The following is a 19,154-nucleotide window of genomic DNA, read 5'->3' as shown; positions in this document are numbered from 1 at the left end:
GTCTTGTCTCTCCACACACAGCACTTTAAACTTCAACAAGCAACCTTTACTCATTGGTGGTCTTGCTGCTGCAGATCCAGTGCTCGAGCGTCCGGGACAAATACACACAGATGATTTTGTTGGCTGTGTGCATAGCGTTTCGCTAAATGGGCGCGCGCTTAATATGTCTAATCCGCTAAAGCAACGTGACGTGTTTCCTACCTGCAATCGCAAGACGGACGCTGGTTCTTGTCAGCAAAGTTTACCCAGCGATCCGGCGCTATCACTTTGTGGTGCTTATGGTACTTGTATGGATCGTTGGCTTTCGTCAGTATGTCAATGTGGTGGCCAATTACTTTCACCTGACTGTTTCAACTCTTTGGAACCGATCACTTTAACCGATGGCGCCTTTGTAGAGTTTCAAATATCAGAAAAACATCGTCGCATGCAGCTTTTAGATAATTTATATGCTGCTAGCAATATTTGGTCATATGATGTAGCGCGTCGTAGACGCTTTAGTGTTAGTAATGATAATATTACAGCGTTGGCGCAAATTATCGATCTGCCAAAAACCGTTAGTCTACTTTTTCGCACTTACAAGGAAGATGGTCTCGTCCTCTACGCTGCCACAAATAAACAATATACGGCGGTAGAATTGAAAGCGGGCAAGTTAGTGTATTACTCACGACAGAATACGGTGATCAACATGACTATACATGAGCCGGAGAACCTGAACGATGGAAAATGGCATAATCTTACACTGTACACATCGCAGCGCATATTGCGCTTGCACATAGATGGTCGGAGTGTAGGTGAAGAGCTCGACACAGCAGGCGTGCATGATTTTCTGGATCCCTATCTTACTTTACTCTCGATAGGCGGCGTTCGACGCGCATACTTACCACAAGACATGGCAGCCGTAAGCTATGAAGGCTGCTTGGCAAATTTCACAATCAACAGCGAAGTTCAGCCCTTCAATGGCTCTGGGAGCATCTTCAGCGAAGTGATCACACGCGGCAAGGTCGTTTTCGGCTGCACCGGCGATTTGGGTATTGGCGCTGCACAAGCATCTGATCCTGTAAGCATCGGCATCACGCTAGTCATCGTTTTCTTTGTTATACTTGTTGTTGCTATTATGGGTTCATATATTATATACCGGTTCCGCGGGAAGCAAGAGAAGATTGGCAGTTTGAGTTGTGGCGTGCCCGGTTTCAAGATTAAACACAACCCAGCCACCGCTTCATCACAAAATCAGGCAGATCACGTATTATCGCGTGGTCGTGGTGTGCATGCAGGAGACGGTGCGGTGAGTTATCATGTGGAGAGTGGTGATCTAATACGCGGTGTAGGCGGTCATCATATGGTCGGTCCGGAATTGATATCAAAGAAATTCAAAGAGCGCGAAATCAACTCCAACGAGCATCAACAACAACGTCCACAGCGACCAGATATTATTGAGCGCGAGGTTGTCAGCAAAAGTCCACCACTGCGCGACGAGCATCATCCACCAATCCCACCACCTAGCCAAGCGCATCATCCACATGATCATGTTAGCTCTGTGGATATGGGTTCGGAGTATCCAGAACATTATGATTTAGAGAATGCAAGCTCTATAGCGCCTTCAGATATTGATATCGTTTATCATTACAAAGGTTATCGCGAGGCTGGTGGTGTACGCAAATACAAAGCGACACCGCCACCCGTCGCTTCCTATACACATCACAAGCATCAAGCAACTGCAACACAACAACAGCACAGACATTCACCACGTCATGGCGTTGGTGTGGGTGGTCCCTTTGTATCGCGCGTACCACCACAAGCTAGTCAACCACCACCACCAACGAGTACACCGCGCCAACATCAAAGTACGCCATTGGCGCGTCTCTCACCGAGCTCCGAATTGAGCTCGCAGCAACCGCGTATACTAACGCTACATGATATCTCGGGTAAACCTCTACAGAGTGCTCTACTTGCTACAACTTCCAGCTCGGGTGGTGTTGGTAAAGATGCGTTGCACAGCAACAGCGAACGTAGTTTAAATAGTCCAGTAATGTCGCAACTCTCGGGCCAAAGTTCGAGTGCGAGTCGTCAAAAACCAGTTGGCGTGTCTGCGCAATCAACTGCTCAGGCGCCCATCGGTCTCACCGCCGAGGAGATTGAACGTTTGAATGTGCGTCCGCGTACTTCCAGTCTAGTATCCACACTCGATGCAGTCTCTTCGAGTAGTGAGGCGCCACGCGTACCTGGTGGTGCACATCATTTAGCGCTCGGTGGTGGTCTTCATAATGCCGATGTCGATGCGCATAGTTCGAGTTCGACAGATGAGAGCGGTAATGATAGTTTTACATGCTCTGAAATCGAATATGACAATAATAGTTTAAATGGTGATGCTAAATATCCCACAAGCAAAGCTGTGACAGATGACCATCCAGATCGCAGCGCTGTAGGGCGTGCACTAAGCGGTGATGGTGTTGGACCAAGTATGGGTAAAGTGCCACCAATGCCACCACACTCTTACGATGGCTTTGATTCGTCCTTTCGTGGTTCACTCAGCACTCTAGTCGCTAGCGATGATGATATTTCTACGCGCATGGGTGGTATCTATCGTCAATTGAATGGCCCAGGTTCACCATCGCAACCAAGTTTGGGCTGGAATTATTTATTGAATTGGGGTCCCAACTTTGAAAGTTTGATGGGTGTTATTAAAGATATAACCGAATTACCCGATGCAGTGGGCGAACAACAACAACTACAATCAACACTTTGTATGCCGGGTAATGCGCCAAAAAACTCGGAGGAATATGTATAGTTAATGGAGGGCGGTGAGAAGAATGTTGAGCATTTTGGAACTTGAGTTGCGGTGCTGCTGTAATGAAAAAGCTAAATACGTGATTTAGTGTATTTATCTAGCTTTAATAATTTTTTTGTTAATGGTAAGCTTATTTTGATTTTAAACTTATTGACATTCAATTCCTGCCATTCACAAGGACTTTGAAGTGCGAAATGCATTTATTATATTTATTTAGTACGACTGAATGCAATATCTGTGTCACTGTAACTAACAATTTTAGTTTGTAAACTCATTCCAATAGTGCATTTTTGAATCGAAAGAATATCTTAAAATTTGTGATGTCAATCGTGCTCTTTTGGGGCTAATTGCAGTATGTATTTTTATTCGTCACTGAGACTGAACAGTGATAAGTCATCGATATGATCTTAATTATTTTCACATCACAGTTACAAATAATCCCAATCACTTTCACCATGTCACACTGCTCTCTTCACATTTTTCCTTACAACAGAGCAACCAGCTGCTCTCTTCTGCCAGATTTGGTACGATACTGCAAGCTCTTGCTCTCAACTGAGTGCTACTTAGCCGCAGAACAAATTTCGGTATAATTAGTTAATTTCATCGCAGCTTAAAGCTCCTGTAGTTAGTGATGGGAGCTGCGATTAGATATGTGATTGATCAACGTGGTTCCTATATTCTCGCTTATTGTCACTGTCAGTCAATAATGGCGCCTTATTCGAAGTTGTCGCTGCGATTTATTGTTGTCGCTGTAATAAAATTATATTAATGAGATACACATGTGTTTTACTAATTGTGTGTTTAGTTTTAATTTTCAAAAACTACTTGTGGCTGTTCGGGGCAAAAGTGCGTTTTATGTAGTATTCGTATTGTATATTTTTGGGACCCAGAATAGTTTTGAGACAGTTTCAAGAACATTTGGAGCAATATCAAGTTCACCAGATCGCATGGTTTTGGAAGCAAGGAAATAACTTCAGTATCACTTCTGCATTATTTTCAAAGTAATTTTGGCACTATGTTCGGATGCTCTTTCACGTCACGTTGCACTAAAAATGTGGAATCGCTTTGGTACAGTTTCTATATTATGCAGTAGCTCGATAAAATAGTGTTTCTTCCAAAACTATAATTCTTGCCTCAAGTATTTGGCATAATGTAAGATTTTATTTCGGGCCACTTCGTATGTTCTGGAACTTTGCGGTAGCCTTTTTCGGAACCAATTTATGATCTCATCGGGATAGTTTTTAGTTGATTTGGAATACATTTTAAATTATTTCCGGGTTAATTTCGGCACGTCTTCGGATACATTTTGGATTACCTAGAAACCATTAGGTTAGTTTTAGCTCTGATCTGACATCATTTCTATAACTGTTCTTTTTAACAGGTTCGAGATTATTTGGAATACCTTGGAGGTTATTTTTAAAACAATCTGAAGCTTTTGTTTTTTTGTATGCGTTTTTAAACGTATGGAACATTTATTTGAAGCAATTTTTAACTTATAATTTATTTAATTTGCTTTTGTTTTTTGTTTAAGTCATTTAGGACGATTTCACGATTTCAGGATGATTTCCGAAACTCTTCCATGTTGTTGTCGATATGCTGTCATTTAGGAAACGATACTGGTGCACTTCAACATCATTTCATTATCCGTGTTTTTTCCGGGATTATAAACGGAATAATCCCTAGCAATTAGCCTAACGTTAGGTGTTATTGCGGGTTCATTTCATATATTTTGGGGATCATGCTTTAGCATCACTTCATGTTAATTTTGGATCTGATTTGTCATCATTTCAAAAAGCATTGTCTAGTTCATCTCTGGAAAAATTTTGAGATGAATTGAAATACTTTGGAAACTCTTTTTGGAACAATGGCAAGCTTATTTTTTTTGGATCCGAACCATATACTTTAAAATGCAATACGGAATAACTTTCGATACACCTCAAAATTGTTGACGGGGTAGTTTACGGTCAATTTCGGAGTTAATTATGTTTCATGACCATTTCATTATCAGTAATTGTCATAACGTCAGGTTTTATTTCGTATCTATTTTTCTATATTTTTGGAATCATTCTGTGACCATATTTGACACGATTTTATGATTGCTTTGTGACAGTTTCGAAATGAGTTGGAAAACATAAGAGATTATTACTGGGATCATTTCGGATACATTTTTGAATAATTAAGGGCTATCTCGATTAAACTTTGGGTGTCAGGATGACACTTTTGTCATCGCCTCGTGGCTTTGTAACCCAAATTATAAAATTTATAAATTATTAAAAAAACTAAAAAACACGCAAATATGGTGCCATTTTAGTATCTACAATCCACTTAGATATTAGATGTTGATAGCACCGTAGCACAGAGATTCGTGTCTCCACTATTAACCACAACTCATTTTGTAGCAGTTATTTAACCAGTGCTGCGAGTCTTCAATAATTGCCGCTGAATGGGTTTAACTTTCCTATGCGCGCATAGCCTAGAGAGCTACAAATCAGCATACATACAAGTGAAACTAATATAAGCGTGTTTAAAAAGAAAATCAAAAGACATTTCAACTGCTTTCTACGAAATATTTTGTACTCTACAACTATAGGGTTTATAACATAGTCTTGAATTATACCTTCCCGAAAGACAGTATTCTAAAATAAATAATCTAGACATGCCCAAATCTCGACCATATGTCTTCTCGAAAAAACAAGATATGGACCCAAAATTTCGGGACTATTTCTTGCCGAGATTTTGAGAGTCGGAATTAAGAGTTACGCCAATGTCTTCGATATGGGACTACCGTTAAGACCCACTGTTGGTTGTTTGAAATTATAATCCAATAAAATGCAGCTTAAAGCATTTATTCTGGTTCAGTCTGGTTTTAGTTAATGCAATTACAGTAAAATGCAAAATCGCGAAATCTCAGCCTAACAATTATCGCATGATTGGCATCTCTATATGGAAAAAATGTTGGAAAACTTGTATTTTAATTTCTTTTGGCTTTCATTCAATTGCCCAACTATGCGTTTTGTACGTAATTTATTTTAAGTAGCTTTTCATTATATATTTATCTCCTACTCCTACTGCCAAATATTGGTAAGAATTTAATTTTAAGCATAAGCTAATGCTCAAGTAGTTCATAATTTAGATAAGCGAAGTAGTTAAGACCACACTTCTTATATTCAAATAACATAGATAGGTATATATAAAAATTATATAAAAATTATATAAAAATTTCCATGTACATTTCATAGGTTTTAAGTTAAGTTCAAATTGCGTTATATCGCCTTGTATCAAGGTTGCTGTCTATCATTAACAAAATCTGAAAACTGTTTGGCCACACTAAACGCCAAACACTGGGCAAGTTAAATATAAATAAAATTAGTTAACTATTTAGTTAATTATAAATTTAGCTAACAAATTACATGTAATATTTAACATAAAAAATTATAATTTAAGTACTCGAAATAATATTTAAATTCAGTTGTGTGTGCTATATTAAAAATAATTTAAAATATTTAATTCAAATACATTAAAAATTTAGGTTTTATTTAATTTAAAAAATTTGTATTTAAATTAAAAATCTTGCCATAAGATTTGCATTAATTTATGAATAAAATAATTAGTTTATATTAAAATAAAAGAAATGAAAATGTATGTATGTAAAAAAAATTTATTAAATCTAACAAAAAACAAAATTAATAAATTTTACTAAATAAAAATTAAATAAAAGTTGGGTATAAAAGTAATACAAATGCTAAAAGACAGATCTAAAATATAGGCTTTAGAAATTTCTTGAAAATTATAAACCTTCTTAATTGATATATAAATCTATATAAATAAATTTTAGTTTAATTATAAAAAGTCGAACGCAGACATTTTTTTGTTTATATTTTTCATCTATATGTAAATTTTAGGCAAATTCTTGATGCCAAATTAAGCTATACACTTAACATCTTCCATATTTATTACTATAAGTGAATTAAAACGAACAAATTTTAGTAAACAAATAAATTTTAATGAATAATAAAAAACAAGATTTATTTTCTTTTTTCTAAGAAGAAAACTGAATCGTATTGGCAATTGAGCTAAGCGTAGTAGAAACACAATATCGAATGCAAAGTACCGATATGATTGGCAAACTTTAAATACACCTCCGAAATTGCTACGCATAAAATTAGTACTCCTAAATTTCAATACGCATTATACTCAGATGTAACTGAAATATGTGTGTATGTTTCACCTCTACACTAGTTCTATGTATCACCTCTTAAAATGGTGTGTGTCCACAATTCATCGCAACTGATTCAGCTATATGTTATACATTATGAACCACCAGAGGTTTGTGTCTCCGATTTTAGGTACACCCTGTTCTGTAGCTAGTTATTGAATCACTGCCGCTAGATGACTCTCCTAAGCATTATCTAAGCGAGGATAAGCGTTTTTTCTTACGCGCAAACGTAAACGTATACGCGTGTAAAAAAAAACCGCTATTGAGTATTTGATAGTATCGAAAAAGTAATATACGACACATAAAATATCGATAACAATATGACGTGAAAAAAATATTTCAGTTAGAAGTAGCCTCATAGGATCCTATTAAGAGAAAACTTAATGGGAATCAAGAAGTTTTTCTAGATTGTAAGCTCTTCAAAGTACGGTTTTATACTCCAAATTTCAGACGTAGTTGAACTATAACAGTGGCCACAAGACTCGTGCAGTCAAAAAGCAGATACAAATTTGGCTTCTCTCAGAACAATCAAAAGTACAGTTTGTGGTTTTTTATTCATACTCATACGCATTTACACGTGATTCATAAATGTAGGGATGTTTCGAGCGCTTCTTTTGAAACCAATTGTAAAACTTTGCAGATTTCATAACGAACAAGGCCTTTTATGGCAAAATGTTGATACGTCAAGTGACGGTCTTTCGATTTTGGACGAACTTTACGAAATTTGCCTTTGGCGGAACTACAGGCACGATTAGCAAACGAATAAAGGGAAACAGTAAACCATCATATCGCGGATAGGTAATTCACCATTGGAGAAACGTGGCATGAATTTAGTCAATTCCAACGCCAGAAAACCTTTATTGTGATATAGTAATCACAATTTAACAATTTTTTAACATTTTCAATAACCTGTTTGTGAACTTTTAATGAAAACACCGCGTTTTTTGCTAATCTTCAACTAGGTAATGTTTGACAATTTTTATTGCTGCCCGTTGTTGGCGATTCCCTATAGCTTTACGTCTCTGGCAGTACGCAAATTTTAATCTAGCTATTATTAACGCTAATGTTGCATTTATCGGTGAAAGCATAGATAGATGGTAAAATAAAAAGTGGGCGCAAGATAGCGTTCTTAGGTTGAGTACCGAAAAGATACTCTGCAAGGAGAAGTACACCACCTTGTTCCTTCTGGCAGTCTAATGTTTGGTTTGCATTAGGTCAAAATGGATAATGTTAAAAATTATGTCACATTATCGACTCGAAGTCGATAAAGCAACACCTGTTCTATACCCACAATAAAAATTTGAGTTCATTTATTTCACAACCCCTTTCATTAATTCTTGTTGTTTCACATGTTTTGGCATAATTTAATGATGGGGCGACTTTTGGCAAACGTAAATAAATTGCCAACATTTTAGCAAAAAAATTTCAATGTCAAATATGTCATACCGTTAGTCAATAGCCGTTTGTTGCTCAATTTGATTGTCACTTTGTATTTAAAACGGACATTAAACGCATTTGACGTTGTATGAGAGGCCTTTTTCTAAACGGTTTTATTTAGCTTGAGTTGACAGGCCGCACGGCCGTTGTGAACGAATCTTGTAATTAAAATTTAAGTAACTTCCCGATAAGCTACAAGCCTGAAACTTGGAATGTAGTTCAGAACCCGATGACAATGAAATAATAAGAAAAAAAGCGCCGCTAGGTGGCGCAAGGATCGAGATATTCGCAAAATTCGCATTTGTGGTCCGATTTGGCTCATATTTGGAACACATAATACATGCAAGAATAGAAATCGACCTGTGAAAAAAATCGCCGCTAGGTGGCGCATGGATCGAGATATTCACAAAAATCGTATTTGTTGTCTGATTTGGCTCATATATAGAACACATAATACATGCAAGAATAAAAAGCGACTTATGAAAAAAAATCGCCGCTAGGTGGCGCAAGGATCACAAAAATCTTATTTGTGGTCCGATTTGGCTCATGCTTGGAACACATAATACATACAATAATAGAAAGCGACCTATCAAAAAAAATCGCCGCTGGGTGGCGCAAGGATCGAGATATTCACAAAAATAGTATTTGTGGTCCGATTTGATTTGGTCCATATTTGGAACACATAATACATACATGAATAGAAACCGACCTATGATGCCCGATTTGGCTCATATTTGGAACAAATATTGCATACAGTCCGGTAGAAGTGACATCAAAATATTTTGGAGTTGGAGGAGGGACAAGCATACGTGGCGCAGAGTCGAGTAAAGTCTTTGGAAGGATTATGTATTGAGGACTTAGATAGTAACAAATTGTCAGGAAAGTGTCCCTGTAATAATGAGTCACTAAATGAACTAAATAGAATGAGAAATAATAGGCAATTAAATAAAGACTAAAAACTTGAAAATAAAATAATAAAAAAAATGTTGTTTTTATTTCTATTGATAGTCATAAGTAAAACCAACTGAACCTTAATTAGGTTATGCTGCGCCTAACCTTTTTAGAAATTTCACGCGCCCAACGCTTTTATTTATTTGTCTGATCAACAACATAGATTGATAAGGAGTGTGATGACTAGTACCTATAACCTAACTAATTATTTCCAGCTTTTCGTATTATTATTACTTCATGTAAGTATTGTTTTCAATAAAACCGTTTAACTTAAGATTTTTTTTAAATTATTTTATTTATTGATATTGCCAAGGTTTTGGCCAAATTTATCCTAGTGAAAACCAAGCATAAGTAATGAGTGGCTTCATTAGAATTTGCTATTCGGTAAGAGATGGTTCCCCAATTCAAAGACGTTGCTATAAATGTACGAAGCGGTGTCAGGTTCGGTGGTGACCGTGGCACGGTGGTGTATTTGATCAATCTAGCAGGATAAAATTAAAACAGCTGTTATTTCTGTTCAAAAAGTGGTTATCTAATTTCATTGTTATGAAAGGAAATATTTAACAGCAAATGCAATGTACGCGCAGAATTACTATGGATCGGGCCCCCGGTTTCGGATGGACCCAGGGTAATTTTTTTTGGCATTGCATCAATATGGGTATCATACGAAAAGTATTTTACTCCGCATTTCCATTGGTCTTTTTAAGAAGTGTTACCACTTAGGGTTGCCACCTCACCTTCTTTTTTTATATTTCCTTGTAGTGGTAGTGGATCCATCTCCGAAACGGCTTAACCGATTTGAATCAAATTTGGACATCGATATAGTAGTACATTTTAAGACCTTTTACCTAGGTGCTGCCACTGAGAATGTTTTCACAAGGTTGCCAACTTTTGCCAATAAAGGTATCAGTCTCTTACAAAATTAATCACCACTCAAAAGATCGCGGGTATGCGCAGCCGTTTTTGTTATTAAACTTTGAAACAAACATAAGCTTATGTATGCCAAAAAATTACTGACATCATATGCCACGAAAAAAAGATATATCTTTTTGTTTGCAAGGTTTTTAAAAGATTTAATATTGAAAACTATTACTATTATAAGTAGAATAACTCAGTTAAAATATGCGATTTAAAAATCTAGCATATGAATTAAAAACACATTTATCTGTCTTTAAGGATAATGTAACTAGATTTAATTAAGGCTAAACAAGTGAACAAGTATCTAGGTTAGAAGGGTATATTGCTTTTTAATCTAAAAATACATCAAATTGCACACAATTTTTATACAATTTTAGATTTGCGCGGTTAGCTCCGTTGACGTTGCAGATGTGTTTTGGGGTATGTTAACTATTGAGTGGACATCTAGGAACGCCAGGGAGTATATTAAAAAAAAATTGGAATATTTTGAAAAATCGACTTTTGGCCAGCTAGATTGATCAAATACCCCACCGTGCTTGAGCTGTATTGACCTCCAGGTAAACTACACTCTTAACAGCCAACAAAAAATTGTGTCAGCCACACAACGGTATTAGATTCGGTTTACATTCTGCCTGAACCTCACTTATACTCTGCAATAGCATACAATTATATAATTATAATACTTCTTGAGAACACAATTACTACCGAAATGGATGTTTATCTCTCAACTTCACTCGAGTATTAAGAGTTTTCGACTTTTCATCCACAGTTAGCTTATAAGCTCTAATATAGACGCGTCCTTAGCCTGGCTCCTTATTTCATGCCTAACGCTCGTGATTTTCATTATAGCAAGTTTTCTGCCTTTGCCATCTTCGCCATCAGCCACATATCTGTGTCACTTTATAAAATGCAACGAAAACAGAACTTACAGCACGCCTGATAAAGCCAATGTCATACGCCAGAAACTGAACGCTCTTTTAATATATTGTTTTCTAGTGGCTTTACCTAGCCAGAATATCTTCTACATCTTCAAATTAAGGAAAGTGTCATCTAATCTCATAGACTGGGTCCATTTATTAACCAATATCGCGCCATCGATTTTTCGATAGTATTTGGGCTCAGGAGAAAAAGTTCCACTACGCATACCCAACAAAAAATAATTTGCGAGCCTGCGAGAAAAAAAATGGCGAAAGGGTGAATTTTTCAACCAAAATACTCCCCAAAACTCAAAAATTAAATTTTTTTTTTTTCAAAAAACTGTTATCGCCAACGTTTTTACAACAAATCGAAAAATCGCTGGCGCGATAACGGTTAACTTTCGTCCATACAAATCGACTCAGGTTTATTAAACGTAGCAGTTTTTCAAGGGACTTAAATTCCGGCATAGCTGTCTGCAGCTATCCCAGCTCATTTTTGTGCACTATGAAAGGCAACGTTGATAATGCACTGGAAGACGACAAAGGAAGTTCGTGGGTGTGGACGCTCTACTCATGGGTATTCTTCGGGACTGGGGAACAGGATGGCTTATGAATTCCATGAAGCACACTCAAGTTTCATACTGAAGGTATGGGCTTGTATCAACAGTTTATAACCACGTTTGGACAGCTAGGTGGATATTGCGTCATATATATATGCTTAAGTATTCAGCGGGGATATTGCAGTATCCAAATATTCGTAAGAAAAAACTTACTTTCTATAATCAGAAATTAGAGTATAAGGGTTCATCATCACCTCCCGCAAATTATCAATATTTACATAACAGGAGTTCGTTCCAGTATTGAAATCATCCTTTATCCTCCGAAATTCCAAGCATGAAGCCCTCAGACTTCCTCTTCCTATGAATAGTTGCTATTTACTTTTTGTATCACGATAACTCTAAGCATCATTCTTTATTTCTGAGATAACGCAAAATTTCTCATCGAATTAGTTCTCGCAGGATTGGTTTCACACGCTTACTAATTGTTTTAGCTAAAACCATACTCACAACCATCGGTTCTCGTTATTATACTCCGTTTAAGCACTTTATTCCTGTCTCGGACGTGTTTAGGTGTTCCTGAAAATTAAATAAGAGATTAAATTATAAGAATAATGCTGGTGATGATATCATGCCCATATTTCGTGGTGCCGTCAAAGGTTAACGTGGAAGCTCGGTGAGTTTCGTAGCTACTAAACTTCTGCAGTCGGCAAACTGATTATACCGTAAGTTATTGTCGTAAGATGTACATGCATACTTATAGGCGTTGAACGAAAACAAAACAAAGTACAGCTCGCATGCTCATATTCAAAATCGCTTTCTAATTGAAAAATCCACTTTTAAATATATTTTATGTGATGTGTAAAAAGTGATTAAAAGTATGAAAGGTTTCAATTTATTGGTTTGCTTGGAAGCAACATAAACAAGCAGGAAACCATGGAAACGTAAAAAAGAAAAATGTAAGTATGAATGTTCCTTACATTGAGGTAAGAATTTAGTTAGTGGTGAGTAAGTTCATAATCCGTTAGCCTACGAGGGCAGCTTACATCGGCTTTGCGTTGTTTTTTTTCCAAAAAATATATGTACAATGATGCACCTTTCAAATGAAATAAAGGCGTGACTATGACCGTGAATTTTGATATGGATACTAAATCTCATTCAATGACCTCACGTACAAGAACTTAGCTAACTTTTTGAAATAGCCCGATGTTTCACGATACCTACAGAATCAAAATTCCGGAGCGTGAACTACATATAATAAATACTTACCAGTAGTGGCACCAGAAGGTGTTTTGTTCAACTTAGCATTCAAACTGGCTATCATGAAACACGCGGCCACCAAACCACTATTCAATCATTGCTTCTATATCTCAGCCAGAGTGGAAGAAGTTGTACTAAAACTGAGGTACTTTCCTAGACGTCTACAGGATGACTGTTTCATCCTGAATTGCGCAGCGGTACCTTATAATATCCCTTCATAAAAACCTTTAAATAGCTAAAAAGACAACAATAAAATTTACACAAAACACGTTTACCCTGGCATTCAGTGATGTTATCGACAGCTGTTGTAAAAAGAGACATCAATTTAGTCGGTGTCGATTCCCTGTTCATGGATTGTATCGCGATGCTAAGTAGACTGATTTCACTAGCCCGCCAGCGGACAAGATAGTAAGGAGATCGTGCATTTTTTGAACAAAAACTTCATTGCTTGAGCTTAAGTAGGAGTTCATTGTAGTATATTTAAACAACTTTTATATTTAAAGTAACACGCCTAAATGTATGTTTTTATTTTATAAATATTTTCAACAGAATGAAAATTTTTGAAATCTAACAAATAAAAAAATTAAATAAAATTATTGAAGAAGTAATAAATTGAATTCACGAAGTATATAAAGTTAAGACTAAAATTTATAATATATTAAAAGGAACCTTACATTCATGTCCACTTACTAGGTTAGGTTCTGTGTCGCCGCTCAGTTAAGATACCGCCCTCTTGTTATAACGGTGAAACTATTATAAAGTAGATCTTGCGGATAAGGTAGACATCGTTCTTGGAAATTCCTCCGGGTATTCGGATACGTCTCGACCGAGATTTTTATGTCTTGCCTTTAGAAAGGTTGCTTAGCTTAGCATTCGCCATCAAATCCTCATCCTCCATACAGTCACACAACTTGGACTGCCCAGGATAATAAGGGTAACCGGCATGGAGTGCTTACACTCCAACTACCATGAATAGATAAATTAGCAGTGTCTTACAGTTTCACAATTACAGAATGAAAGTAACACCTTTATAGAGAGCTCCTAGCGCTTTTCAATTCTCCTCCACAGCAGTACAAATCAGCCTTTCCAATTCTGTCTTAAATTTTTAGCTTCTGTGATATCTTTGAGACAAAAATAATGTCAGTTTGCTTAATCTAGTCCGCATCACTAATTCTTTCCCAGCTGAAGGAGGTTTGAATTCAAGAATCTTTTGTCTTCTCTTGAACAGAGCCAACCCAGTTTTACTAAGGTAGACGGCTAGTCCGCTTAATTCAAACCGCCATAAAATTTGTTTCAATATAGTCAAAAATGTCTCCCTTTAAATAATTAACACTTGAAAGCCTTTGGAGGATCCATGGTTGCAACAACAAACGAAAGGAAGGGAGAAAAAAAACTCTGCTTTGTTGCATCGATTCGCACCTTATTCTTAAGTGGTGCTTATAAATTCCATAGTAGTCGATTAAGCTCACAGTGTATGTAGAATTCTTTCTATGGCATCTTACTTACTAAGTGGGCGTTAAACTGTTTAAACGTTTCGGCTGTCAAAGGAACCGCGCCAGTCGCTTCTTCCTTGGGTTAAAAGGCGTCAATTGGTCAGGCAATGGGAATTGAAATCGTTTTTCAACTGGTCCTTGCAGCGATTTGTAAGCTCTTGCTTTGTGTTTTAATTCTTTGAGCTATGTTGTTGTCTGAATAAAGCTCGTATGTTTTATTATTTAATCTTCTTCGGTACCCGGCATCGCCAACGCTTTTTCGAACACTCTTAGAGCCGTTTCATTAGATGATGTTAGTGTACATTCTTCTGCACCATATAATATGACGGGTACGAGAAGTAATGTATATTGAAACGTTTTTCCGTCATCGGTTGTCAAAATTGGTTTAGAAGCAAACCGGTTTCGATGTTGCGCCATCTTCAGTGCCATTTTTCGTTACGAAACAGCTTTTTATTCAAATCATATTTGACTGAGAATGACCGAAAATCGTTCCCATATGAAAATCAAGAGAACAAAATGAATGCAACAAGTGACTCCTAGAAATGATATTCGCTTGTCGAGAGAAGACTTTATCTTTTTTCTATGACCTCTGGTTTGGAAAATGTTTAAAATTCGTCGGTACCAAGAAGTGTGTCCAGCACAGTTTTTTTAAAAGGTACTAAGTCTTTGTATGAGATGATAGAAATAGCCAACTACCTTAAGGAATTCCCCAACGGTCTCTGAAATTGCTCAGAAATTATGACATTCGGCCCTAAAGATTTAAAAGAGTTATTGACCCAAGCTAATTGACTTTCTCCAAGGGGAGTGATGGCATCCAACAACTCAAGGGATTTCCCACCGCTCAACGCACACCATCCACCTGGAGCAGCGTTCAGTCCGAAGATAGTTTGGTCCTATTGACTTGGTGAAGAGCTGCTTTGTGGAATATAATAGCGGAACGACGAGATTATTTGGGACTTAAAACAGAGTCAACAGTTATTTTGTAGATAATGCCATGAGAAAAGAAATACTCACCACCTTCAAACCAGCCACATTTAGTTATTTAGAAATTTTAATAACACATTTATATACAGTATTACTCAGGTAGAACAATCAGCTGTTACCCATAGTGTAATAAACACCCTGTTTATATTCAATGGTCACTTAGAACAGCAGGACTATATCTATGTAAGTAGTTGGCCACACAAATACGAGTACTAAAGTTAAAAACGTAGCGGCAAAACGCGTAGTCACGAGTTGCAAGCGAAGGCGAACGGTCGAAAGTATTTTTCAGCATAAAAGCGCTCTAAGAAAATTGTGTTCTTGGAAAACGACGGAAGTAAAAAATTAGTAAAAAAAAGTGAGAGAAAAACGTGCTTAAAATGGACTCAACAGGAAGTAGTAAACTTGCAAGTTTGTGGGAGTGAGTTTTTGACGTCTTAAATGGTCAATGTATTTGGTGCGACTTGAATGAAGGGAAAAGTCGGATGCAAAAGTGCGTGACGAAGCTTAATTAGATTTAGAATGGCGGTGACCAGTGAGGTGACGCATGAATGTGGCGCTGCATACCGGTGTCTGTGATTTAGTAAAGTAAAGGAAGTAAACGTAGAAGAATATGCAAGATAGTAAAAAGTGCAGCAAAAGAATATAAGAATTAGAAAATTTAGTACAATGAGAACGCGCTAAGCGAAAATAGCAAAGTTAAAGAGAAAAATGTGACAAAAAGTTATAACAAAAATATTGACGCTTACAAATATAAAAGAAGCTGACAAAAAAAATAAGCTAGACAACTAGTAAAAGTGTATATGTGTGTAAGCGCGCGTGTATGTATAATATGTTCTTTCGCCGCATGTTTGCGCGCAAGGATAATAATAGCATCGGCGGCAACGCCGCCTATGATTACAATGACAGCGAAGAACAGCGCGACATAACCACTGAACGTGACGAGCGCGCGGAAGGGAGAGATTTGGAAGGTGGTGCGAGAGCACGTGTCATGCAGCAAAGTAATGGTCATAGCGTATTTAGTAATAGTGGCACAACGGGCGCGTCCAATAGCCGACGCAAACACAGCGCGTCTGCAGTGCTACCACAAAAAAACAAAAATAGCGGCTCCGCAGGCACATTACATCGCACACAGCATACTTCGGCGCCACACACAACAATACAATTAACACCCCTATGGGAGCATATCTTAGGTACGCGCACGCTACCTAACGATGTTTATGCGATACAAATATTTGATGAGTTTTTGGAGCGTCTACGCGATCCCGAATGGCAAGTGCGTCAGCATGCATTACGCGTTTTTGTCGATGTATTGGTTGTAATGCGCGATGAAGCAGATACATACATGGATCCTTTAATACCGCCATTGGTGGAGAATTTGGGACATCAGGCGCCTACTGTGAGGAAAGGCGCGCTTGATTGTCTGCGTGTATATTTAGCGGAGACAGAAATGCCTGAAACTATTTTATTGCAAATACTCGATATTGGGCTTAATCAAAAGATAACAAATGAACCTTTTGGTGGACGCTTAACATGCGGTGTTATGCTATCCTTACCAGCTTTGGTTCAATACATTTTGCACACTAGCAAACGGCACTATATACTGCGCACAGCTATAGAGATGATGGTACAGAAAATGGGACAGGTTACACATCAGGAGATTACGCTGAAAGTGCTTTCAAAATTACGTGAACTTGTCGGTGACTATGAGTTTCGTGAGTATTTGTCAAAAGAAGCTTATAGAGAGTTCGAGTTGCTCTGCAACGTCTATGGTATAGATGCGAAGACAAGCAGCTGTAGCGTAAATGGGCATGGCAGCGCGCGCAGTAGCCACGGTCATGGTAGTGGAGGCGAGGCGATAGGTAGTTGGCATGTGCAAGCTAAACAATCAGTGCCAAGTTGTTGGCGTTCTTCTGATGAAGAACAAATGCTCGAAGAGGCAGCGAGAGGTAAAGTGATTATGGAGACAGAAATTAAAATTAATAATGACACTCTTACCATGCGCATACTTGAAGCGAAAGACGAGGACTTTTTTGATAATAAGGACTCAAGTCCGCGTAAGTCGGAAAGTTCTCATGCGAATAATTTTGAAAACGAAGAAATCGTATGTGGTCGCTTGCCAAGTGTAACGCACAGCTCGCCACATGAAATAAGCGCTGTAGTGCGCTTGCTTTCCGACTCTGATGACGATCCCCAAGTGCAAGCCAAGTGTAAAAACACGAAGGAAGCGCGTAGACCATATAAAAGCAAAAATGAAGAATATTACACCGTAGTAACACCATCAACTCCATCGCGTACACCGAAACGCGTTACATTCGGCGGTGAGTTAGTAAAAATGCGCACACCAGACAGTGACTCTTCAAATAATAAAAACAACAACAGCGCTGTAAATGTGCACTCAACACTTTTTGATGCACCGGCGGGCAACCAAAACGCTATTGATGCCGACGGTGGAGATTTAAGTAAAGGTGGCAGTGGTCTTGAAAGCAAAGCAAATATACAGCACACTATTACAACAACTACAACAACAACAGAAATAACAATTATTAGCACACCATCCACCACCCCAACAAATAGTCCGCTGCCCGATGAGCACTTGGCAAAAAGAATGGAATTGAGCGTTGAAATATTTAATGATAATACGAAACCGCTGCCGGAGCCAATTAGCGTACCACAAACACAACGTCCAAGAACTGCGCAGTCTACTGAAAGGCATACGCAAGCATCCGCTACTCCAACAATGAACTTGGATAATACTATCAGTCCTTTAAACTCATCCAATACCGGATCTTCACAGTCGCCACCCAAACGGCATGATTCGGCCGCCACTAGCCCTGCTTCCACTGTTAATACTTTATCACATCATACACATTTCAAGCGTCTGAATATTAGTCCTGTAGATAGCATTGTTAGTCCGAAAGTGCCACATAAACCAATTGAAGTAATGCATAACTTACAACGTGATCTATCACCCGTGCGCACACGTAGCGCACGTCACGCGGAGGCAGCAAAGGATGTCACGAGCAGTAACGATGTGGGCGTAAACTCGGGCGGTTTGTTGGTTACGCATGCAACTCAAACTCCATGCACACAAACACCATCACCAACGCCACCGAAAACGTGGGAGGAATTGGATATTGTAAAATATGATACAATTTTGGATTTCCGTTCTGGGGTAAGTAAAAGCCAAAAAGTTGCCACGTGATTATCCTGCATTAAGGCCAAATATTTGGCTGGGAATTTCGTGTTTATATTCGAATTCAAATGTAATTCGAAAAGATATAGTTGGACAATTTTTGCTTATCTCTGATTGGTTTTAAATTAACTTCGCCATTATATAGGTACTATAAATTAAGAACATAGTTCAAAACCTGGAAGGTATGTAAGGCGTATAGGAAAATATTCCGCTAGATGACGCGGCGATCAAGATACAAATCAATTCGTGATAAGCTGGGATTCCACAATCGATTTGAAGTAAATTCTCGGTGAGCCTTTTACCTCGATCATAGTACCGAGTCCGATGGCAATGCAGTGTGTTTGGAAAATTCTTCCGCTGGGTGGCGCACGAATACCCTAAACTGAAGTCGATGCGAAAATGGAGTGGAAATTTCTGCTGCGTTATCACAGTATGAGTTA

General features: G+C 37.9%; 2 protein-coding genes across 2 annotated transcripts in view; both read left to right on the top strand.

Moving 5' to 3' along the window:
- LOC137241841 (cadherin-related tumor suppressor-like) overlaps positions 1–6,536 on the top strand; it is a 178,436-nt gene extending 171,900 nt beyond the window's left edge. The window contains exon 10 of the mRNA XM_067769222.1: positions 22–6,536. Within this exon, the coding sequence (XP_067625323.1) occupies positions 22–2,788 (2,767 nt within the window). The 3' untranslated portion in view covers positions 2,789–6,536. The remainder of the gene's footprint in view (positions 1–21) is intronic.
- A 9,327-nt stretch (positions 6,537–15,863) lies between these two features.
- LOC137241840 (uncharacterized) overlaps positions 15,864–19,154 on the top strand; it is a 187,832-nt gene continuing 184,541 nt past the window's right edge. Inside the window, 1 exon segment of the mRNA XM_067769221.1 lies at positions 15,864–18,693. Within this exon segment, the coding sequence (XP_067625322.1) occupies positions 16,342–18,693 (2,352 nt within the window). The 5' untranslated portion in view covers positions 15,864–16,341.

The sequence above is a fragment of the Eurosta solidaginis genome, chromosome 2 (assembly GCF_040869045.1).
Source record: "Eurosta solidaginis isolate ZX-2024a chromosome 2, ASM4086904v1, whole genome shotgun sequence".
Classification (NCBI taxonomy): domain Eukaryota; kingdom Metazoa; phylum Arthropoda; class Insecta; order Diptera; family Tephritidae; genus Eurosta; species Eurosta solidaginis.
Note: the sequence above shows the minus strand (reverse complement) of the source record. Positions and strands in the feature narration are given on the sequence as shown.